Source organism: Maniola jurtina, chromosome 12 (genome assembly GCF_905333055.1).
Source record: "Maniola jurtina chromosome 12, ilManJurt1.1, whole genome shotgun sequence".
Classification (NCBI taxonomy): domain Eukaryota; kingdom Metazoa; phylum Arthropoda; class Insecta; order Lepidoptera; family Nymphalidae; genus Maniola; species Maniola jurtina.
The window spans coordinates 13,503,938-13,529,224 of NC_060040.1; the positions used below are offsets into that span (position 1 = coordinate 13,503,938).

A 25,287-nucleotide genomic window follows, 5' to 3' on the forward strand; every position below is an offset into this window, starting at 1 on the left:
TACACAATTTGTTGTTTACTTTGTATCTCTATTCATTTCAACATGTACTACAATGATATAATCCACACATTCATAATTTACATCACACCCTCATCATCATCATCATCATCATCACAAATGGCAATTCGGTAAGGCATTCCAAAGAGGTATCCTACACCCAACCATGCGATAACAGTTAATAGCGAATATATTTTGAGATCTCATTCGCCATTTTAACTCTTGTGTCAAAAGTGTCATGTCACAAGTTTGATTTAAACTTGAACCATACAAACCGTACTTACTACTTTTGACATGACAGTTGACACATATTCAAAATGGCGAGTGAGTTCTCAAAATGCATTATACAGTACTAGTTACCACTTTTATAAATCACATCGCTAAATAGAACAGAAAAACGCAACCTAATGCAGACTATAACTTAATGAACACTCTATTTGTAGATGCATTTTACTCTAATGCCTAAGTGTTTCGAGTTTCGACGCTCGAATTCTATCCACGTTAGCGAGATACAAAATCTCAAAAGTTAATAGATAATGATCTGTTGATAAGTATCAGTTAATAAAAAAGATGTATGGTCTTTTTTGGCAAATGCCCCTGGTGGTTCCTGGTATTGCACGGTAGCGTGTGGATAGAGCGAGATCATGGAAACAGCAATAAACCATAGATAATGTTGTCAATTCTATTGTACGATATCTTAAATTGCTAGCTAGATCTATGAATAGTGCCTTCCTTTTCACAACGTTGTATGTGGAAAAGGACGGCATTATACGGATATTTCGTACAATACAATAAACACCAACGCTTTGCTTCGGAGAATTGCTGCCAACACTCCTGGTGTTAATCCATACTTCAAGCAATTAGCAATAATATTTGTTTTGAGGTCAGGTCGATTAATGGCCAAGTTTTACCTTGACTGTCTTTCATGTAAGTCAAGTATGTTCCAATCTAGATGGAAAAGTATTAAGTGCATTTCATCCAACATTTCGCAAACCAGCACGGAAGATGTCCTTATAAATTGCTACATTAACAATGTTTGTGATTGGTTGAATTTATAGCATTCACACTGCATCTGTACATTTTAGCCAATCGTGAGACAGTGTCGGCCAATCAGAAGTGGCTGCGAGCCAATCACAAATGTCAAGTAGTTGCGAACGTAATGTAACTGAGGGGTCTAAAAGCAAAACCGCCTCTTTGCATAAAATTCACAAAATCAAATATTTGTATGCGTGAAAAGACACGTTCGGGCTAAACAAATGTGAAATAACATTTTGGGCCATAAGCGCCTCTAAACAGTATTAAATTGCAGTCAAAATCGTCGGTAAAATGCAAAAGCGCCTGTTTGAAGACTAATATCAGGTGCAAACGCGCCACTGTTGAATTGAGCCAATGAGATGCGAATATAGCGCCATACTGTCATGGCGGCCGTGATCAAGTTTCTGTGAACACGCTTAGATTTCCAGAACCAGTTTTTATTAATTTTCGAGTGCTTATGGAGGTTAACATCACACCAGTGGCTCCAAATAGAGCCAGAAAAAGGATAAGGGACCCTGCGCATTGGAAACGCAACATAAAAAAACGTGAAAGGTAATGATTTCAAAGCGTTTACGTATAGTGTTTTGAGACCAATTTTGAGACCTTGGTGGGATGTGTTTATGCGATAGTGTTTAGACTTTAGTTAAATATGAAAGTCGATTTTAACAGGACTTCTTTTATTTTGTCATTTTATCCAAGAAAACTAAAAATAGGCAATAATATTATAAGTAATTATATTATTGCATACTGCAATTATATTATTACTTAATATTTTCATTATTTTTTATTTAATTTGTATCAATTGAATACTATTTTATAGAACCCTACCTGACGCGCACTTGGCTGTTTTCTTTTGAGTGGGTTGGTTTGGTAATTTATTTATTTATTTTTTTTTTATTTATTTATTAAGGGACGCTAACAATATACATATTTAACATTTTATATATACTAACTTACAAACTATTACATGACCGATATGTATATCAATAACTAGCGCCCACAACATTTTTGTAGAGCGCCAGTAAACTTTATATTACAATAGACTTAACAGATATAATAGATACATACAAGTAGGTACTTAAATAAAAGGTATATGAAACATAATTACATTATAAGAAATAAAAATAAAATGACTATAGCTAAGTTAAACAAAGGTTAAGTACTAAAAAATACAGTCAGTTAGCTTTGGATAAAATATGGTCGGTGAGTTTTTTTTTGAAGGCAATAGCCGAGTCATGGAATATGTCGATGCCAGGTATCGTTTTAGATAGCTCATTATATTTAGCACACATACGTATAATTGGGGCTTGGTTTCCGAGATGTGATTTAACGAAAGGTATATAGAAGATTTTAGGGGATATACAGCTACGGGTGTTCCTACGCGGAATAGACAAGGATATCCGATTGAGGAGATTACTACATTTAATTTTATTTTGTAATAATTTGTATAGAAAGCACAAGTCAAGTATTTCCCGCCTGCTTCGAAGAGATGTCATTTTAAACTTGGCCAGTCGCTGAATATATGGTTGTCTGTGTGAGATGCCACTGACATGAAAAGCCAAGTGGCGAGTGAAGGCACGTTGTATACTTTCAATGCGTTGAGAATGCACATTATAAGTTGGATTCCAAATAATACTGGCAAATTCAAGACAACTTCTCACTAAGGCATTATATAAAATAATTTTAGTTTTAATTGAGAATCCCTTCGTATTACGTTTTAAAAATCCCAAGAGCTGAGCGGCTTTATTAGTAATATTGTTCACATGTGATCTGAAATTTAACTTTTTATCAATAGTGACTCCTAAGTCTTTAATCTCAGGTAACTCTTGCAACACAACATTACCAATTGAGTAACTAGAGACAAGTGGTTTTTTCTTTCTTGTGTATTTTACATGAAAACATTTGCTAGCATTAAGAGTCATACTATTGACATGACACCACTCAATGATTCTATTAAGATCGTCTTGTATTAACTTTATATCATTTTGCGACTTGATCGGTTTATAAATTTTCAAGTCATCTGCAAACAGGGAACAAGAACAATTTTTCACTTCAGCGGAAATGTCATTAATAAACGCCAGAAACAGCAATGGCCCTAAATGGGAACCTTGAGGTACACCAGATTGAGCTAGGTAACTAATGGATTCGTAACCATTCACAGTGACTGATTGGGATCTCTGCTTTAAGTATGATTCAAACCAATATATGAGGGGGATCCCGATACCGTACTGAGAAAGCTTGTCAACGAGAAGTGAGTGGTCAACTTTGTCGAACGCGTGGCTGAAGTCTGTATATATAGCATCGATCTGCTGGCCACTATCTACTTCTTTTATAAGATCAGATGTAAAATTTGACAAATTAGTAAATTTTTAGTAATAATTAGATTTATTAATAAATAACATTGTTTATTTTGTTTGGTGGAAATCAGCGCAGTCTTTGAAATATGAAGTCATAGGATTTTTGTCCTAGCAATTATGTTGTCTTGTAACATTCGTTATTGTTTTGATTTTAGGTATATGCCGAAGAATCTACCAAATTTATCCATCTCTTGTACACATAAGAGCAAGTTAATGAACTGCTCCAAACTAACATCCCAAGATCTCAGAAAGTTTCGCGAGGCCTTTTACTCTAAACCAGAGAAAAACTTTCAAGACAACTTTATACTTAAATATATGAAGGTAAAGGTACCATCCCGGAAGAAGCGTGGTGAGCGCAAGAGAGGTGAATTGATATGTCACACTAGACTTTACATTCGACAGTTCCAAAAACCCTATACAATAATGCAAGTATGTCAAAAATTATTTAAAAGAGTATTAAGCATTACGGAACATAGAATCCGTACAATTGCTAAAAATTATTATACTTCTGGCAAACCTCCTCAGGAGAATCGTGGTGGAGACCGAACATCCATCAAAAATGTGGGTAAAAAAACGGCAGTTATGCAGTTCATAGAATCTTTTAAATGTATTGAGTCCCACTACTGTCGCTCGGCTACCTCTGTACGTAAATATGTTCCATCGGAACTCAATATTCGTAAAATGTGGCGAATGTACAACCAAAAATGCGACGAGCACTTAAAAGTTCGGCAATGTTTCTTTAGAAATATATTTAATAGATCTTACAACATTGGCTTTGTTACCCCAAGGGTAGACGTATGCTCGAAATGTTTATCATTTACAGAGAGAATCAAACATGAACAGGACTCTACAAAAAAGGCCCATTTAATAGGTGAACTAAGGCTGCATAAATTGAAGGCGAAATGCTTTCACAGGTTTTTGAAGGAGTACGATCCTAGCAGATTGACCATTAGTTTTGATTGTCAAAAAAATCAGGTGCTACCGAAAGTGCCTGATCAGTCGGCATACTATAGTCGCCAACTGTACATCTATAATTTTACAATAGTAAAAGGAAACGAGACTCAGAACATTTCCAAAGAAAATGTTTACATAAATTGTTGGACTGAAAACACGCACAGAAAATCGTCTAACGAAATTGCATCAGCTTTATATTTTTTTCTTAAAAATTGTAACTTGGAAGGCAAAAAAGTTCTAAGATTAATGGGAGATGGCTGTGGCTCTCAAAATAAAAATAGTACCATGATTGCCATGCTCTCATATTGGCTAGTAAATGAAGCTCACAGAAACCTTAAAACAATAGAGCTGATATTTCCAGTGCCCGGGCACTCATTTTTGCCCGCGGATAGGGTATTTGGATTAATAGAAAAAGAAGTAAAGAACATGGAACAGATAATACACCCACAGTCCTATATAGATATACTAGTTTTTGCTCGGTGCGCGAGCTGCTAAAGCAGCTCACGTGACGTGGTAAGGTTAACTTTATTATATAAAACCAAATTGATTTATTAAGATACATAATTCACCCCGAAAAACCCCATAAAATGACAGGCATTTCTATTTTTTGTAGAAAATGTAAGTCCGCCATCTTGGATTTGAAAATAAATGTCATTATCAAAATCAGCACCCTGGAAAACCCTGAAAACGATATCCATATTATTTTTTTGTAAATTAGGATAATAATTTAGTAGGGTGCGTGGGTGCGCGGACCACTAAAGTGGTCCGCGAGCATGCAGAGTTTGTTTCACCGAGTAGACCTTCGGACCCTGATCATCTTTTGCCAAGAAACCACTCTTCCATCTTTTATAGCCTCCGAGATAGACACCGACGAAATTTGTACGGCGGCCATCTTGTTTTTCCAAAATTTTCCACTTTTTCTATTAATCGTTTGGTACTTTCTTCAAAGATTGTGAGTTTCAGCGAAATCGGTTGGAAAACAAAAGTGTTGCAAAAATCACGTCAGTCGCCATCTTGTTTTTCTGAATTGTCATAATTTTTCCCTATGCATATCGCGCGTCCGAACATATCTCCGATACATCAATGTATCGTTTTCCGTCTCTTTCTAGGAGAATGAGACATTCATAATCGCCATACAAAATGTATGTAAAAATAAATTCCGCCATTTTGAATTTTTTTTCTACTCATCGAGTAGACCTTCGGACCCTGATCATCTCTTGCCAAGAAACCACACCTCCATCTTTTATACCCTCCGAGCTGGACACCGGCGAAATTTGTATGGCGGCCATCTTTTCTTCGCCATTTTGAATTTTTTTCCAGCTATTTGGCAATTGGATGACGTCACAAATGACATTTGCTCGAGCACCCCCCACCTATCTTCAATACCTTAAGCGGGCCCTCCACCCGTCTCCGAAACCCTCAATCATCAGCTCTCTCCATAATTTTGGCTTACTAACTTTTTGTTTTCTATACGACACCATCAGTGAAAAAAAAAATTTTCATACAAAATTTTACAGGAGTTTCTTAGTTGAAAATCTCGAAAATCTCCCCAAAAGTGGCAACACCGGTTTGCATATCTCGATACTGCCAGCCGAGATACACAATCGATTCATACATGTTAACTTTCCACAATGTTGCCAACTGCCTCAAAAACGTGATCAAAATTTCGAAAAATTAAAAAAAATACAAAATGGCCGCCAACTCGTTTTGCAGAAATAAATTACATCGTTGTACAGCTTTCCCATTAACTACAGGATTTACCGCTCCCGATGACGTTTCAATCTCTCATCTCGCTCGCACCCACGCGAAATGATCGTCCCTGAAAAAAGACAATGTCGAAAATCACTTTTGCTTCGATAAATTCCAGTGTTGCCAGTCCTCGGCGACATAAATACCTAAATGTCATTTGCACGAGCAAAACACGTAATCGCTCATACTCGAATTTTGCTAAAAGTGCGTATTTCGATTTTTTACAATTTCCCGAAAATCTTGAAATTTCTCCAAAAAATGGGGTAATTTTTTCCCTTCAATCTATACCTCGAGTCTATACGTACAATCGCTTGATAGAAGCCGAATCGCTCCGATGTTGACAACTTTGAGATATTCGAATTTTAAAATTGCGTTTTTTCGTACCTCGAACAAAACGGCCGCCATGACAGCCGCCATCTTGAATTTTTAAAAACCACTCCCTTTCTGTCAAAATACAGGATAATCGTGGGCGAAATAGGAAAAAATAATTATCCTCGACTACCCCGTCTTGGACCTGTGGCGCCGCGGTTCGGGGTCGAAAAATCAAAATTTTCAAAACGCTACGGCTCGGCCGCCATCTTGTTTTTTCAATTTTTTCGGCATTTCCCATTAATCGTTTACTACTTTCTACAAAGTTTGCAAAATTTAACAAAATCGATTGGAAAACAACGGAGCTGCAAAAATCACATCGGCCGCCATCTTGTTTTTCCGAAATGTCATAATTTTTCCCCAGTCGAATCCCGCATCCGAACACATCTCCCCTACATCATTATATCATTTTCCGTCTCTTTCTAGGAGAACAATTATGTCAATGAGTCAGTGAGTCAGTGGTAATCGAGCTATATATAGTATAACTAGTGTTTTGCTCGGTGCGCGAGCTGCTAAAGCAGCTCGCGTGACGTGGTTAGGTTGATAAGTATTAAAACGAATTTATTTATAAAGATTCAAAATTCACCCCAAAAACACCATAAAACGACACCCATATCGATTTTTTTCTTAAAAAATGCATGACCGCCATCTTGGATTTCAAAATAAATGTCGTTATCAAAATCAGCACCCTGGAAAACCCTGAAAACGACATCCATATCATTTTTTGTAAAAACGGGGTAGTTGAGGTTAATAAGGTAGGGTGCGTGCGTGCGCGGACCACTAAAGTGGTCCGCGAGCATGCAGAGTTTGTTCCACCGAGTAGACCTTTGGATCCTGATCATCTTTTGCCAAGAAACCACTCTTCCATCTTTTATACTTTCCGAGATAGACACCGACGAAGTTTGTATGGCGGCCATCTTGTTTTTCCAAATTTTTCCACTTTTTCTATTAATCGTTTACTACGTTCTTCAAAGATTGTGAGTTACAACGAAATCGGTTGGAAAACAAAAGAGTTGCAAAAATCACGTCGGTCGCCATCTTGTTTTTCTGAAATGTCATAATTTTTCCCTACTCGCCTCCCCCACCCGAACACATCTCTCCTACATTATCGTATCGTTTTCCGTCTCTTTCTAGGAGAATGAGACATTCAATATTCGCCATACAAAATGTATGGGAAAATAAATTCCGCCATTTTGAATTTTTTTTCTATTCATCGAGTAGACCTTTGGATCCTGATCCTCTTTTGCCAAGAAACCACACCTCCATCTTTTATACCCTCCGAGCTGGACGCCGGCGAAATTTGTATGGCGGCCATCTTTTCTTCGCCATTTTGAATTTTTTTTCAGCTTTTTGGCAATTGGATGATGTCATAAATGACATTTGGTCGAGCACCCCCCACCTATCTTCAATACCTTGAGCGGACCCTTCACCCGTCTCCGACATCCTCAATCATCAGCTATTTCCAAATTTTTCCTCGATTTTTTTTTTGTTTTCTATACGAAACCATCAGTGAAAAAAAATAATTTCATACAAAATTTTACAGGAGGAGTTTTTGGGGAAAATCTCGAAAATCTCCCCAAATGTGGCAACACTGTTTACATATTTCGATACTGCTGGTTGAGTCACACAATCGATTGATATATGTCGACTTTCCAAAATGTTGCCAACTGCCTCAAAAACGTGGTCAAAATTTCGAAAAATAAAAAAAAATACAAAATGGCCGCCAACTCGTTTCACAGAAAGATTTTACACGGTTTCATAATTTTCCTATTAACTACAGGATATACCGCGCCCGATGACGTTTCAATCTTTCCTCTCGCTCGCACCCACGCGAAAGGGGATACCGTGAAAAAGACCGTGTCGAAAATCACTTTTACTTTGATAAATTCCAGTGTTGCCAGTCTCCGGTGACAAAAATACCCAAATGTCATTTGTACAAGCAAAACACGTAATCACTCATACTCGGATTTTGCTAAAAGTGCGTATTTCGATTTTTTACAATTTCCCGAAAATCTTGAAATTTCCCCAAAAATGGGGTAATTTTTTCCCACCGATCTATACCTCGAGTCTATACGTACAACCGCTTCATAGAAGCCGAATCGCTCCGATGTTGCCAACTTTGAGATATTCGAATTTTAAACTTGCGTTTTTTCGTACCTCGAACAAAACGGCCGCCATGACAGCCGCCATCTTGAATTTTTAAAAACCACTCCCTTTCTGTCAAAATACAGGATAATCGTGGGTGAAATAGGAAAAAATAATTATCCTCGACTACCCCGTCTCGGATCTGTGGCGCCGCGGTTCGGGGTCGAAAAATGAAAATTTTGAAAACGCTACGGCTCGGCCGCCATTTTGTTTTTCCAATTTTTTCCACATTTTCTGTTAACCGTTTACTACATTCTTCAAAGTTTGCAAAATTCAACGAAATCGGTTGAAAAACAACGGAGCTGCAAAAATCACCTCGGCCGCCATCTTGTTTTTCCGAAATGTCATAATTTTTCCCCAGTCGACTCCCCCACCCGAACACAACTCCCTTACATCACTATATCATTTTCCTTCTCTTTCTAGGAGAACAATTATGTCAATGAGTCAGTCAGTCAGTGGTAATTGAGCTATATATAGTATAACTAGTGTTTTGCTCGGTGCGCGAGCTGCTAAAGCAGCTCGCGTGACGTGGTAATGTTAAGCTTTATTGTATTAAACCGAATCGAGTTATTAAGATACAAAATTCACCGCGAAAACACCATAAAACGACACCCATATCAATTTTTTTCTTAAAAAATGCATGTCCGCCATCTTGGATTTAAAAATAAATGTCGTTATCAAAATGAGCATCCTGGCAAACTCTGAAAACGACATCCATATCATTTTTTGTAAAAACGGGGTAGTTGAGGTTAATAAAGTAGGGTGCGTGGGTGCGCGGACCACTAAAGTGGTCCGCGAGCATGCAGAGTTTGTTCCACCGAGTAGACCTTCGGACCCTGATCATCTTTTGCCAAGAAACCACACTTCCATCTTTTATAGCCTCCGAGATAGACACCGACGAAATTTGTACGGCGGCCATCTTGTTTTTCCAAAATTTTTCACTTTTTCTATTAATCGTTTACTACATTCTTCAAAGATTGCGAGTTTCAACGAAATCGGTTGGAAAACAAAAGAGTTGCAAAAATCATATAGGCCGCCATCTTGTTTTTCTGAAATGTCATAATTTTCCCCTACTCGCCTCCCCCATCCAAACACATCTCCCATACATCAATGTATCGTTTTCTGTCTCTTTCTAAGAGAATAAGGCATTCAATATTCGCCATATAAAATGTATGGAAAAAAAAGTTCCGCCATTTTGGATTTTTTTTCTATTCATCGAGTAGACCTTCGGATTCTGATCATCTCTTGCTAAGAAACCTTACTTCCATCTTTTATACCTTCCGAGCTGGACACCAGCGAAATTTGTATGGCGGCCATCTTTTCTTCGCCATTTTGAATTTTTTTTCAGCTTTTTGGCAATTGGATGACGTCATGAATGACATTTGGTCGAGCACCCCCCACCTATCTTCAATACCTTGAGCGGACCCTTCACCCGTCTCCGAAACCCTCAATCATCAGCTCTCTCCATAATTTTGGCTTACTAACTTTTTGTTTTCTATACGACACCATCAGTGAAAAAAAAAATTTTCATACAAAATTTTACAGGAGTTTCTTAGTTGAAAATCTCGAAAATCTCCCCAAAAGTGGCAACACCGGTTGCATATCTCCATACTGCCAGCCGAGATACACAATCGATTCATACATGTTAACTTTCCAAAATGTTGCCAACTGCCTCAAAAACGCGATCAAAATTTCGAAAAATTAAAAAAAATACAAAATGGCCGCCAACTCGTTTCACAGAAAGATTTTATACGGTTTCATAATTTTCCTATTAACTACAGGATATACCGCTCCCGATGACGTTTCAATCTCTCATCTCGCTCGCACGCAGGCGAACCGATCGCCCCTAAAAAAGACCATGTCGAAAATCACTTTTGCTTTGATAAATTCTAGTGTTGCCAGTCGCCGGCGACAAAAATACCTAAATGTCATTTGCACGAGCAAAACACGTAATCGCTCATACTCGGATTTTGCTAAAAGTGCGTATTTCGATTTTTTACAATTTCCCGAAAATCTTGAAATTTCCCTAAAAATGGGGTAATTTTTTTCCTCCAATCTATACCTCGAGCCTATACGTACAATCGCTTCATAAAAACCGAATCGCTCCGATGTTGCCAACTTTGAGATATTTAACTTTTAAAATTGCGTTTTTTCGTACCTCGAACAAAACGGCCGCCATGACAGCCGCCATCTTGAATTTTTAAAAACCACTCCCGTTTTGTCAAAATACAGGATAATCGTGGGCGAAACCAAAAAAATAATTATCCTCGATTACCCCGTCTCGGATCTGTGGCGCCGCGGTTCGGGGTCGAAAAATCAAAAATTTTAAAACGCTACGGCTCGGCCGCCATTTTGTTTTTCCAATTTTTTCCACATTTTCTGTTAACCATTTACTCCTTTCTTCAAAGTTTGCAAAATTCAACAAAATCGGTTGGAAAACAACGGAGCTGCAAAAATCACGTCGGCCGCCATCTTGTTTTTCCGAAATGTCATAATTTTTCCCCAGAGGGTTCCCGAAACCGAACACAACTCCCCCACATCATTATATCATTTTCCGTCTCCTTCTAGGAGAACAATTATGTCAATGAGTCAGTGAGTCAGTCAGTGGTAATTGAGCTATATATAGTATAACTAGTGTTTTGCTCGGTGCGCGAGCTGCTAAAGCAGCTCACGTGACGTGGTAAGGTTAACTTTTATTACATAAAACCAAATTGATTTATTAAGATAATTCACCCCGAAAAACCCCATAAAATGACAGGCATTTCTATTTTTTGTAGAAAATGTAAGTCCGCCATCTTGGATTTGAAAATAAATGTCGTTATCAAAATCAACACCCTCGAAACCCTGAAAACGATATCCATATTATTTTTTGTAAATTAGGATAATAATTTAGTAGGGTGCGTGGGTGCGCGGACCACTAAAGTGGTCCGCGAGCATGCAGCGTTTGTTCCACCGAGTAGACCTTCGGACTCTGATCATCTTTTGCCAAGAAACCACTCTTCCATCTTTTATAGCCTCCGAGATAGACACCGACGAATTTTGTACGGCGGCCATCTTGTTTTTCCAAAATTTTCCACTTTTTCTATTAATCGTTTACTACATTCTTCAAAAATTGCGAGTTTCAACGAAATCGGTTGGAAAACAAAAGAGTTGCAAAAATCATATAGGCCGCCATCTTGTTTTTTTGAAATGTCATAATTTTCCCCTACTCATATCGCGCATCCAAACATATCTCCAATACATCAATGTATCGTTTTCTGTCTCTTTCTAGGAGAATGAGACATTCAATATTCGCCATACAAAATGTATGGAAAATTAAATTCCGCCATTTTGAATTTTTTTTCTGTTCATCGAGTAGACCTTCGGATCCTGATCCTCTTTTGCCAAGAAACCACACTTCCATCTTTGATACCCTCCGAGCTGGAGACCGGCAAAATTTGTATGGCGGCCATTTTTTCTTCGCCATTTTGAATTTTTTTTCAGCTTTTTGGCAATTGGATGACGTCATGAATGACATTTGGTCGAGCACCCCCCACCTATCTTCAATACCTTGAGCGGACCCTTCACCCGTCTCCGATATCCTCAATCATCAGCTTTCTCCATAATTTTGGCTTACTAAGTTTTTGTTTTCTATATAACACCATCAGTGAAAAAAAAATTTTTCATACAAAATTTTACAGGAGTTTCTTAGTTGAAAATCTCGAAAATCTCCCCAAAACTGGCAACACCGGTTGCATATCTCCATACTGCCAGCCGAGATAGACAATCGATTCATACATACTGACTTTCCAAAATGTTGCCAACTGCCTCAAAAACGTGATCAAAATTTCGAAAAATTAAAAAAAATACAAAATGGCCGCCAACTCGTTTCACAGAAAGATTTTACACGGTTTCATAATTTTCCTATTAACTACAGGATATACCGCGCCCGATGACGTTTCAATCTTTCCTCTCGCTCGCACCCACGCGAAAGGGGATACCGTGAAAAAGACCGTGTCGAAAATCACTTTTACTTTGATAAATTCCAGTGTTGCCAGTCTCCGGTGACAAAAATACCCAAATGTCATTTGTACGAGCAAAACACGTAATCACTCATACTCGGATTTTACTAAAAGTGCGTATTTCGATTTTTTACAATTTCCCGAAAATCTTGAAATTTCCCTAAAAATGGGGTAATTTTTTCCCACCGATCTATACCTCGAGCCTATACGTACAACCGCTTCATAGAAGCCGAATCGCTCCGATGTTGCCAACTTTGAGATATTTAACTTTTAAAATTGCGTTTTTTCGTACCTCGAACAAAACGGCCGCCATGACAGCGGCCATCTTGAATTTTTAAAAACCACTCCCGTTCTGTCAAAATACAGGATAATCGTGGGCGAAACCAGAAAAAATAATTATCCTCGATTACCCCGTTTCGGATCTGTGGCGCCGCGGTTCGGGGTCGAAAAATCAAAATTTTGAAAACGCTACGGTTCGGCCGCCATCTTGTTTTTTCAATTTTTTCGACATTTCCCATTAATCGTTTACTATTTTCTTCAAAGATTGCAAAATTCAACGAAATCGGTTGGAAAACAACGGAGCTGCAAAAATCACGTCGGCCGCCATCTTGTTTTTCCGAAATGTCATAATTTTTCCCCAGAGGACTCCCGAATCCAACCACATCTCCCCTACATCATTATATCATTTTCCGTCTCTTTCTAGGAGAACAATTATGTCAATGAGTCAGTCAGTCAGTGGTAATTGAGCTATATATAGTATAACTAGTTTTTGCTCGGTGCGCGAGCTGCTAAAGCAGCTCACGTGACGTGGTAAGCTAAACTTTATTATATAAAACCAAATTGATTTATTAAGATACATAATTCACCCCGAAAAACCCCATAAAATGACAGCCATTTCTATTTTTTGTAGAAAATGTAAGTCCGCCATCTTGGATTTGAAAATAAATGTCATTATCAAAATCAGCACCCAGAAAAACCCTGAAATCGATGTCCATACGATGTCCATATTATTTTTTGTAAATTAGGATAATAATTTAGTATGGTGCGTGGGTGCGCGGACCACTAAAGTGGTCCGCGAGCATGCAGAGTTTGTTTCACCGAGTAGACCTTCGGATCCTGATCATCTTTTTCCAAGAAACCACTCTTCCATCTTTTATAGCCTCCGAGATAGACACCGACGAAATTTGTACGGCGGCCATCTTGTTTTTCCAAAAAATTCCACTTTTTCTATCAATCGTTTACTACTTTCTTCAAAGATTGTGAGTTTCAACGAAATCGGTTGGAAAACAAAAGAGTTGCAAAAATCACGTCGGTCGCCATCTTGTTTTTCTGAAATGTCATAATTTTTCCCTACTTGCTTCCACCAGCCAATCACATCTGTCTTACATTATCGTATCGTTTTCCGTCTCTTTCTAGGAGAATGAGACATTCAATATTCGCCATACATTTCCTATGGGGAAAAAAAATCCGCCATTTTGAATTTTTTTTCTATTCATCGAGTAGACCTTTGGACCCTGATCATCTCTTGCCAAGAAACCACACTTCCATCTTTTATACCCTCCGAGCTGGACACCGGCAAAATTTGTATGGCGGCCATCTTTTCTTCGCCATTTTGATTTTTTTTCCAGCTTTTTGGCAATTGGATGACGTCATGAATGACATTTGCTCGAGCACCCCCCACCTATCTTCAATACCTTAAGCGGGCCCTTCACCCGTTTCCGAAACCCTCAATCATCAGCCCTCTCCATAATTTTGGCTTACTAACTTTTTGTTTTCTATACGACACCATCAGTGAAAAAAAAATTTTTCATACAAAATTTTACAGGAGTTTCTTAGTTGAAAATCTCGAAAATCTCCCCTAAAGTGGCAGCACCGGTTGCATATCTCCATACTGCAAGCCGAGATACACAATCGATTCATACATACTGACTTTCCAAAATGTTGCCAACTGCCTCAAAAACGTGGTCAAAATTTCAAAAAATAAAAAAAAATACAAAATGGCCGCCAACTCGTTTCACAGAAAGATTTTACACGGTTTCATAATTTTCCTATTAACTACAGGATATACCGCGCCCGATAACGTTTCAATCTTTCCTCTCGCTCGCACCCACACGAAAGGGGATACCGTGAAAAAGACCGTGTCGAAAATCACTTTTACTTTGATAAATTCCAGTGTTGCCAGTCTCCGGTGACAAAAATACCCAAATGTCATTTGTACGAGCAAAACACGTAATCGCTCATACTTGAGTTTTGCTAAAAGTGCGTATTTCGATTTTTTACAATTTCCCGAAAATCTTGAAATTTCCCTAAAAACGGGGTAATTTTTTCCCACCGATCTATACCTAGAGTCTATACGTACAACCGCTTCATAGAAGCCGAATCGCTCCGATCTTGCCAACTTTGAGATATTTAACTTTTAAAATTGCGTTTTTTCGTACCTCGAACAAAACGGCCGCCACGACAGCCGCCATCTTGAATTTTTAAAAACCACTTTCATTCCGTCAAAATTCAGGATAATCGTAGACGAAACCAGAAAAAAATTATTAGTTTCAATTTCCCGTTTCGGATCTGTGGCGCCGCGGTTAGGGGTCGAAAAATGAAAATTTTGAAAACGCTCCAGCTCGGCCGCCATCTTGTTTTTTCAATTTTTTCGACATTGCCCATTAATCGTTTACTATTTTCTTCAAAGGTTGCAAAATTCAACGAAATCGGTTGGAAAACAACGGAGCTGCAAAAATCTCCTCGGCCGCCATCTTGTTTTTCTGAAATGTCATAATTTTTCCCCAGAGGGTTCCCGAATCCGAACACAATTCCCCTACATCATTATATCATTTTCCGTCTCTTTCTAGGAGAACAATTATGTCAATGAGTCAGTCAGTGAGTGAGTGGTAATCGAGCTATATATAGTATAATATAACTAGTGTTTCGCTCGGTGCGCGAGCTGCTAAAGCAGCTCGCGTGACGTGGTTAGGTTTTACTATATTGTATTAAACAGAATTTATTTATTAAGATACGCAATTCACTCTGCAATACCTATAAAACGACACCCATATCAGATTTTTTCTTAAAAGTGCATGTTCGCCATCTTGGATTTGAAAAGGAATGTCGTTATCAAAACCAGCACCCTGGAAAACTCTAAAAACGATATCCATATCATTTTTTGTAAATACGGGGTAGTCGAGGTTAATAAAGTAGGGTGCGTGGGTGCGCGGACCACTAAAGTGGTCCGCGAGCATGCAGAGATTCTTTCACCGAGAAGACCTTCTGATCCTGATCATCTTTTTCCAAGAAACGACTTTTCCATCTTTTATAGCCTCCGAGATAGACACCGACGAAATTTGTACAGCGGCCATCTTGTTTTTCCAAATTATTCCAATTTGTCTATCAATCGTTTACAACACTCTTCAAAGATTGCGAGTTTCAACGAAATCGGTTGGAAAACAAAAGAGTTGCAAAAATCATATAGGCCGCCATCTTGTTTTTCTGAAATGTCATAATTTTCCCCTACTCATATCACGCATCCAAACATATCTCCCTTACATCAATGTATCGTTTTCTGTCTCTTTCTAGGAGAATGAGACATTCAATATTCGCCATACAAAATGTATGGGAAAATAAATTCCGCCATTTTGAATTTTTTTTCTATTCATCGAGTAGACCTTCGGACCCTGATCATCTCTTGCCAAGAAACCACACTTCCATCTTTTATACCCTCCGAGCTGGACACCGGCGAAATTTGTATGGCGGCCATCTTTTCTTCGTCATTTTGAATTTTTTTTCAGCTTTTTGGCAATTGGATGATGTCATGAATGACATTTGCTCGAGCACCCTCCACCTATCTTCAATACCTTAAGCGGGCCCTTCACCCGTCTCCGATATCCTCAATCATCAGCTCTCTCCATAATTTTGGCTTACTAAGTTTTTGTTTTCTATCTGACACCATCAGTGAAAAAAAAAATTTTCATACAAAATTTTACAGGAGTTTTCTAGTTGAAAATCTCGAAAATCTCCCCAAAAGTGGCAACACCGGTTGCATATCTCCATACTGCAAGCCGAGATACACAATCGATTCATACATTCTGACTTTCCAAAATGTTGCCAACTGCCTCAAAAACGTGATCAAAATTTCGAAAAATTAAAAAAAATACAAAATGGCCGCCAACTCGTTTCACAGAAAGATTTTACACGGTTTTATAATTTTCCTATTAACTACAGAATATACCGCTCCCGATGACGTTTCAATCTTTCCTCTTGCTCGCACCCACGCGAAAGGGGATACCGTGAAAAAGACCATGTCGAAAATCACTTTTTCTTTGATAAATTCTAGTGTTGCCAGTCTCCGGCAACAAAAATACCCAAAAGTCATTTGTACAAGCATAACACATAATCGCTCATACTCGAATTTTGCGAAAAGTCCGTATTTCGATTTTTTACAATTTCCCGAAAATCTTGAAATTTCCCTAAAAATGGGGTAATTTTTTTCCTCCAATCGATACCTCGAGCCTATACGTATAATCGCTTGATAGAAGCCGAATCGCTCCGATTTTGCCAACTTTGAGATATTTAACTTTTAAAATTGCGTTTTTTCGTACCTCGAATAAAACGGCCGCCATGACAGTCGCCATCTTGAATTTTTAAAAACCACTCCCGTTCTGTCAAAATACAGGATAATCATGGGCGAAACAAAAAAAAATAATTATCCTCGATTACTCCGTATCGGATCTGTGGCGCCGCGGTTCGGGGTCGAAAAATCAAAAATTTTAAAACGCTACGGCTCGGCCGCCATCTTGTTTTTCCAATTTTTTTCACATATTCTCTTAACCGTTTACTACATTCTTTGATAATTGCGAGTTTGAACGGAGTCCCTTAAAAAACAAAGGAGCTGCAAAAATCACATCGGCCGCCATCTTGTTTTTCCGAAATGTCATAATTTTTCCCCAGAGGGTTTTGGAAACCAAACACAACTCCCCTACATCATTATATCATTTTCCGTCTCCTTCTAGGAGAACAATTATGTCAATGAGTCAGTGAGTGGTAATCGAGCTATATATAGTATAACTAGTGTTTTGCTCGGTGCGCGAGCTGCTAAAGCAGCTCACGTGACGTGGTAAGGTTAACTTTATTATATGAAACCAAATTGATCTATAAAGATACATAATCCACCCCGAAAACCCCCATAAAATGACAGGCATTTCTATTTTTTGTAGAAAATGTAAGTCCGCCATCTTGGATTTCAAAATAAATGTCATTATCAAAATCAGCACCCTGGAAAACCCTGAAAACGATATCCATATTATTTTTTGTAAATTAGGATAATATTTTAGTAGGGTGCGTGGGTGCGCGGACCACTAAAGTGGTCCGCGAGCATGCAGAGTTTGTTTCACTGAGTAGATCTTCCGATCCTGATCATCTTTTGCCAAGAAACCACTCTTCTATCTTTTATACCTTCCGAGATGGACACCGACGAAATTTGTATGGCGGCCATCTTGTTTTTCCAAAATTTTCCACTTTTTCTATTAATCGTTTAGTACATTCTTCAAAGATTGCGAGTTTCAACGAAATCGGTTGGAAAACAAAAGAGTTGCAAAAATTACGTCGGCCGCCATCTTGTTTTTCTGAAATGTCATAATTTTTCCCGACTTCCATCCCGCACCCAAACATATCTTCCGAACATCATCGTATCGTTTCTTGTCTCTTTCTAGGAGAATGAGGCATTCAATATTCGTCATACAAAATGTATGAAAAAATAAATTCCGCCATTTTGTTTTTTTTTTCTATTCATCGAGTAGACCTTCGGATCCTAATCCTCTTTTGCCAAGAAACCACACTTCCATCTTTTATACCCTCCGAGCTGGACACCGGCGAAATTTGTATGGCGGCCATCTTTTCTTCGCCATTTTGAATTTTTTTTCAGCTTTTTGGCAATTGGATGTCGTCATGAATGACATTTGCTCAAGCACCCCCCACCTATCTTCAATACCTTAAGCGGGCCCTTCATCCGTCTCCGATATCCTCAATCATCAGCTCTCTCCATAATTTTGGCTTACTAACTTTTTGTTTTCTATACGACACCATCAGTGAAAAAAAAATTTTTCATACAAAATTTTACAGGAGTTTCTTAGTTGAAAATCTCGAAAATCTACCCAAAAGTGGCAACACCGGTTGCATATTTCCATACTGCCAGCCGAGATACACAATCGATTCATACATATTGACTTTCCAAAATGTTGCCAACTGCCTCAAAAACGTGGTCAAAATTTCGAAAAATAAAAAAAAATACAAAATGGCCGCCAACTCGTTTCACAGAAAAATTTTACACGGTTTCATAATTTTCCTATTAACTACAGGATATACCGCTACCGATGACGTTTCAATCTTTCCTCTCGCTCGCACCCACGCGAAAGGGGATACCGTGAAAAAGACCGTGTCGAAAATCACTTTTTCTTTGATAAATTCCAGTGTTGCCAGTCTCCGGCGACAAAAATACCCAAATGTCATTTTTACGAGCAAAACACGTAATCGCTCATACTCGGATTTTGCTAAAAGTGCGTATTTCGATTTTTTACAATTTCCCGAAAATCTTGAAATTTCCCTAAAAGTGGGGTAATTTTTTTCCTCCAATCTATACCCCGAGTCTATACGTACAATCGCTTCATAGAAACCGAATCGCTCCGATGTTGTCAACTTTGAGATATTTAACTTTTAAAATTGCGTTTTTTCGTACCTCGAACAAAACGGCCTCCATGACAGCCGCCATCTTGAATTTTTAAAAACCACTCCCGTTCTGTCAAAATACAGGATAATCGTGGGCGAAACCAGAAAAAATAATTATCCTCGATTACCCCGTTTCGGATCTGTGGCGCCGCGGTTCGGGGTCGAAAAATCAAAAATTTTAAAACGCTACGGCTCGGCCGCCATCTTGTTTTTCCAATTTTTTCTACATTTTTTGTTAACCGTTTACTACATTCTTTAATAGTTGCGAATTTGAACGGAGTCCCTTAAAAAACAAAGGAGCTGCAAAAATCACACCGGCCGCCATCTTGTTTTTCTGAAATGTCATAATTTTTCCCCAGAGGGTTCCCGAAACCGAACACAACTCCCTTACATCACTATATCATTTTCCGTCTCCTTCTAGGAGAACAATTATGTCAATGAGTGAGTGAGTCAGTGAGTGGTAATTGAGCTATATATAGTATAATATAACTAGTGTTTTGCTCGGTGCGCGAGCTGCTAAAGCAGCTCGCGTGACGTGGTTAGGTTGATAAGTATTAAAACAAATTTATTTATTAAGATTCAAAATTCACCCCAAAAACACCATAAAACGACACCCATATCGATTTTTTTCTTAAAAAATGCATGACCGCCATCTTTGATTTCAAAATAAATGTCGTTATCAAAATCAGCACCCTGGGAAACTCTGAAAACGACATCCATATCATTTTTTATAAAAACGGGGTAGTTGAGGTTAATAAAGTAGGGTGCGTGGGTGCGCGGACCACTAAAGTGGTCCGCGAGCATGCAGAGTTTGTTTCATTGAGTAGACCTCCGGACCCTGATCATCTTTTGCGAAGAAACCACTCTTCCATCTTTTATAGCCTCCGAGATAGACAACGACGAAATTTGTACGGCGGCCATCTTGTTTATCCAAAATTTTCCACTTTTTTTATTAATCGTTTACTACTTTCTTCATAGGTTGCGAGTTTCAACGAAATCGGTTGGAAAACAAAAGAGTTGCAAAAATCACGTCGGTCGCCATCTTGTTTTTCTGAAATGTCATAATTTTTCCCTACTCGCCTCCCCCACCCGAACACATCTCCCCTACATTATCGTATCGTTTTCCGTCTCTTTCTAGGAGAATGAGACATTCAATATTCGCCATACAAAATGTATGGGAAAATAAATTCCGCCATTTTGAATTTTTTTCTATTCATCGAGTAGACCTTTGGATCCTGATCCTCTTTTGCCAAGAAACCACACCTCCATCTTTTATACCCTCCGAGCTGGACGCCGGCGAAATTTGTATGGCGGCCATCTTTTCTTCGCCATTTTGAATTTTTTTTCAGCTTTTTGGCAATTGGATGATGTCATGAATGACATTTGGTCGAGCACCCCCCACCTATCTTCAATACCTTGAGCGGACCCTTCACCCGTTTCCGACATCCTCGATCATCAGCTATTTCCAAATTTTTCCTCGATTTTTTTTTTGTTTTCTATACGAAACCATCAGTGAAAAAAAAAATTTCATACAAAATTTTACAGGAGTAGTTTTTGGGGAAAATCTCGAAAATCTCCCCAAATGTGGCAACACTGTTTACATATTTCGATACTGCTGGTTGAGTCACACAATCGATTCATACATGTCGACTTTCCAAAATGTTGCCAACTGCCTCAAAAACGTGATCAAAATTTCGGAAAATTTGAAGAAAATACAAAATGGCCACCAACTCTTTTTGCAGAAGCAAATTAGATAATTTTACAACTTTCCTATTAACTACAGGATATACCGCTCCCGATGACGTTTCAATCTCTCCTCTCGCTCGCACCCACGCGAAATGATCGTCCCTGAAAAAAGACAATGTCGAAAATCACTTTTTTTTTGATAAATTCCAGTGTTGCCAGTCTCCGGCGACAAAAATACCCAAATGTCATTTGTACAATCAAAACACATAATCGCTCATACTCGGATTTTGCGAAAAGTCCGTATTTCGATTTTTTACAATTTCGCAAAAATCTTGAAATTTCCCTAAAAATGGGGTAATTTTTTCCCACCGATATATACCTCGAGTCTATACGTACAACCGCTTCATAGAAACCGAAACGGTCCGACGTCGTCGACTGGGAAAAAATTTAATTTTAAAATTGGGATTTTTGGTACCTCTAACTTAACGGCCGCCATGACAGCCGCCATCTTGAATTTTTAAAAACCACTCCCGTTTTGTCAAAATACAGGATAATCGTGGGCGCAACACGAAAAAATAATTATCCTCGACTTCTCCGTTTCGGATCAGTGGCGCCGCGGTTAGGGATCGAAAAATGAAAATTTTGAAAACGCTCCAGCTCGGCCGCCATCTTGTTTTTTCAATTTTTTCGACATTTCCTATTAATCGTTTACTATTTTCTTCAAATATTGCAAAATTCAACGAAATCGGTTGGAAAACAACGGAGCTGCAAAAATCACGTCGGCCGCCATCTTGTTTTTCCGAAATGTCATAATTTTTCCCCAGAGGACTCCCGAATCCGACCACATCTCCCCTACATCATTATATCATTTTCCGTCTCTTTCTAGGAGAACAATTATGTCAATGAGTCAGTCAGTCAGTGGTAATTGAGCTATATATAGTATAACTAGTGTTTTGCTCGGTGCGCGAGCTGCTAAAGCAGCTCGCGTGACGTGGTTAGGTTGATAAGTATTAAAACAAATTTATTTATTAAGATTCAAAATTCACCCCAAAAACACCATAAAACGACACCCATATCGATTTTTTTCTTAAAAAATGCATGACCGCCATCTTTGATTTCAAAATAAATGTCGTTATCAAAATCAGCACCCTGGGAAACTCTGAAAACGACATCCATATCATTTTTTATAAAAACGGGGTAGTTGAGGTTAATAAAGTAGGGTGCGTGGGTGCGCGGACCACTAAAGTGGTCCGCGAGCATGCAGAGTTTGTTTCATTGAGTAGACCTCCGGACCCTGATCATCTTTTGCGAAGAAACCACTCTTCCATCTTTTATAGCCTCCGAGATAGACAACGACGAAATTTGTACGGCGGCCATCTTGTTTATCCAAAATTTTCCACTTTTTTTATTAATCGTTTACTACTTTCTTCATAGGTTGCGAGTTTCAACGAAATCGGTTGGAAAACAAAAGAGTTGCAAAAATCACGTCGGTCGCCATCTTGTTTTTCTGAAATGTCATAATTTTTCCCTACTCGCCTCCCCCACCCGAACACATCTCCCCTACATTATCGTATCGTTTTCCGTCTCTTTCTAGGAGAATGAGACATTCAATATTCGCCATACAAAATGTATGGGAAAATAAATTCCGCCATTTTGAATTTTTTTCTATTCATCGAGTAGACCTTTGGATCCTGATCCTCTTTTGCCAAGAAACCACACCTCCATCTTTTATACCCTCCGAGCTGGACGCCGGCGAAATTTGTATGGCGGCCATCTTTTCTTCGCCATTTTGAATTTTTTTTCAGCTTTTTGGCAATTGGATGATGTCATGAATGACATTTGGTCGAGCACCCCCCACCTATCTTCAATACCTTGAGCGGACCCTTCACCCGTTTCCGACATCCTCGATCATCAGCTATTTCCAAATTTTTCCTCGATTTTTTTTTTGTTTTCTATACGAAACCATCAGTGAAAAAAAAAATTTCATACAAAATTTTACAGGAGTAGTTTTTGGGGAAAATCTCGAAAATCTCCCCAAATGTGGCAACACTGTTTACATATTTCGATACTGCTGGTTGAGTCACACAATCGATTCATACATGTCGACTTTCCAAAATGTTGCCAACTGCCTCAAAAACGTGATCAAAATTTCGGAAAATTTGAAGAAAATACAAAATGGCCACCAACTCTTTTTGCAGAAGCAAATTAGATAATTTTACAACTTTCCTATTAACTACAGGATATACCGCTCCCGATGACGTTTCAATCTCTCCTCTCGCTCGCACCCACGCGAAATGATCGTCCCTGAAAAAAGACAATGTCGAAAATCACTTTTTTTTTGATAAATTCCAGTGTTGCCAGTCTCCGGCGACAAAAATACCCAAATGTCATTTGTACAATCAAAACACATAATCGCTCATACTCGGATTTTGCGAAAAGTCCGTATTTCGATTTTTTACAATTTCGCAAAAATCTTGAAATTTCCCTAAAAATGGGGTAATTTTTTCCCACCGATATATACCTCGAGTCTATACGTACAACCGCTTCATAGAAACCGAAACGGTCCGACGTCGTCGACTGGGAAAAAATTTAATTTTAAAATTGGGATTTTTGGTACCTCTAACTTAACGGCCGCCATGACAGCCGCCATCTTGAATTTTTAAAAACCACTCCCGTTTTGTCAAAATACAGGATAATCGTGGGCGCAACACGAAAAAATAATTATCCTCGACTTCTCCGTTTCGGATCAGTGGCGCCGCGGTTAGGGATCGAAAAATGAAAATTTTGAAAACGCTCCAGCTCGGCCGCCATCTTGTTTTTTCAATTTTTTCGACATTTCCTATTAATCGTTTACTATTTTCTTCAAATATTGCAAAATTCAACGAAATCGGTTGGAAAACAACGGAGCTGCAAAAATCACGTCGGCCGCCATCTTGTTTTTCCGAAATGTCATAATTTTTCCCCAGAGGACTCCCGAATCCGACCACATCTCCCCTACATCATTATATCATTTTCCGTCTCTTTCTAGGAGAACAATTATGTCAATGAGTCAGTCAGTCAGTGGTAATTGAGCTATATATAGTATAACTAGTGTTTTGCTCGGTGCGCGAGCTGCTAAAGCAGCTCGCGTGACGTGGTAAGGTAGACTTTATTATATAAAACTAAATTTATTTATTAACCCCGATTAATTCACCCCGAAAAAACCCATAAAATGACAGGCATTTCTATTTTTTGTAGAAAATATAAATCCGCCATCTTGGATTTAAAAATGAATGTCATTATCAAAATCAGCACCCTGGAAAACCCTGAAAACGACATCCATATCATTTTTTGTAAAAACGGGGTAGTTGAGGTTAATAAAGTAGGTTGCGTGGGTGCGCGGACCACTAAAGTGGTCCGCGAGCATGCAGGGTTTGTTCCACCGAGTAGACCTTCGGACCCTGATCATCTCTTGCCAAGATACCACTCTTCCATCTTTTATAGCCTCCGAGATAGACACCGACGAAATTTGTACGGCGGCCATCTTGTTTTTCCAAAATTTTCCACTTTTTCTATTAATCGTTTACTACATTCTTCTAAGATTGCGAGTTTCAACGAAATCGGTTGGAAAACAAAAGAGTTGCAAAAATCACGGCGGTCGCCATCTTGTTTTTCTGAAATGTCATAATTTCTCCCTACTCGCCTCCCCCACCCGAACACATCTCCCCTACATTATCGTATCGTTTTCCGTCTCTTTCTAGGAGAATGAGACATTCAATATTCGCCATACAAAATGTATGGGAAAATAAATTCCGCCATTTTGATTTTTTTTTCTATTCATCGAGTAGACCTTCGGATCCTGATCACCTTTTGCCAAGAAACCACACTTTCATCTTTTATACCCTCCGAGCTGGACACCGGCAAAATTTGTATGGCGGCCATCTTTTCTTCGCCATTTTGAATTTTTTTTCAGCTTTTTGGCAATTGGATGACGTCATAAATGACATTTGGTCGAGCACCCCCCACCTATCTTCAATACCTTGAGCGGACCCTTCACCCGTCTCCGACATCCTCGATCATCAGCTATTTCCAAATTTTTCCTCGATTTTTTTTTTGTTTTCTATACGAAACCATCAGTGAAAAAAAATTTTTCATACAAAATTTTACAGGAGGAGTTTTTGGGGAGAATCTCGAAAATCTCCCCAAATGTGGCAACACTGTTTACACATTTCGATACTGCTGGTTGAGTCACACAATCGATTGATACATGTCGACTTTCCAAAATGTTGCCAACTGCCTCA

At 38.6% G+C, this 25,287-nt stretch overlaps 2 protein-coding genes across 2 annotated transcripts in view; one reads left to right on the forward strand and one right to left on the reverse strand.

Moving 5' to 3' along the window:
- The window catches only part of LOC123870159 (blood vessel epicardial substance-like), an 83,157-nt gene continuing 57,870 nt past the window's right edge, over positions 1–25,287 (reverse strand). Inside the window, exon 7 of the mRNA XM_045913346.1 lies at positions 1–1,162. The gene's annotated coding sequence lies outside the window, so the exon portion shown is untranslated. The remainder of the gene's footprint in view (positions 1,163–25,287) is intronic.
- The window catches only part of LOC123870154, a 27,843-nt gene continuing 3,713 nt past the window's right edge, over positions 1,158–25,287 (forward strand). Inside the window, exons 1-3 of the mRNA XM_045913340.1 lie at positions 1,158–1,584; positions 3,545–3,753; positions 4,213–4,808. Of these exons, the coding sequence (XP_045769296.1) occupies positions 1,490–1,584; positions 3,545–3,753; positions 4,213–4,808 (900 nt within the window). The 5' untranslated portion in view covers positions 1,158–1,489. The remainder of the gene's footprint in view (positions 1,585–3,544; positions 3,754–4,212; positions 4,809–25,287) is intronic.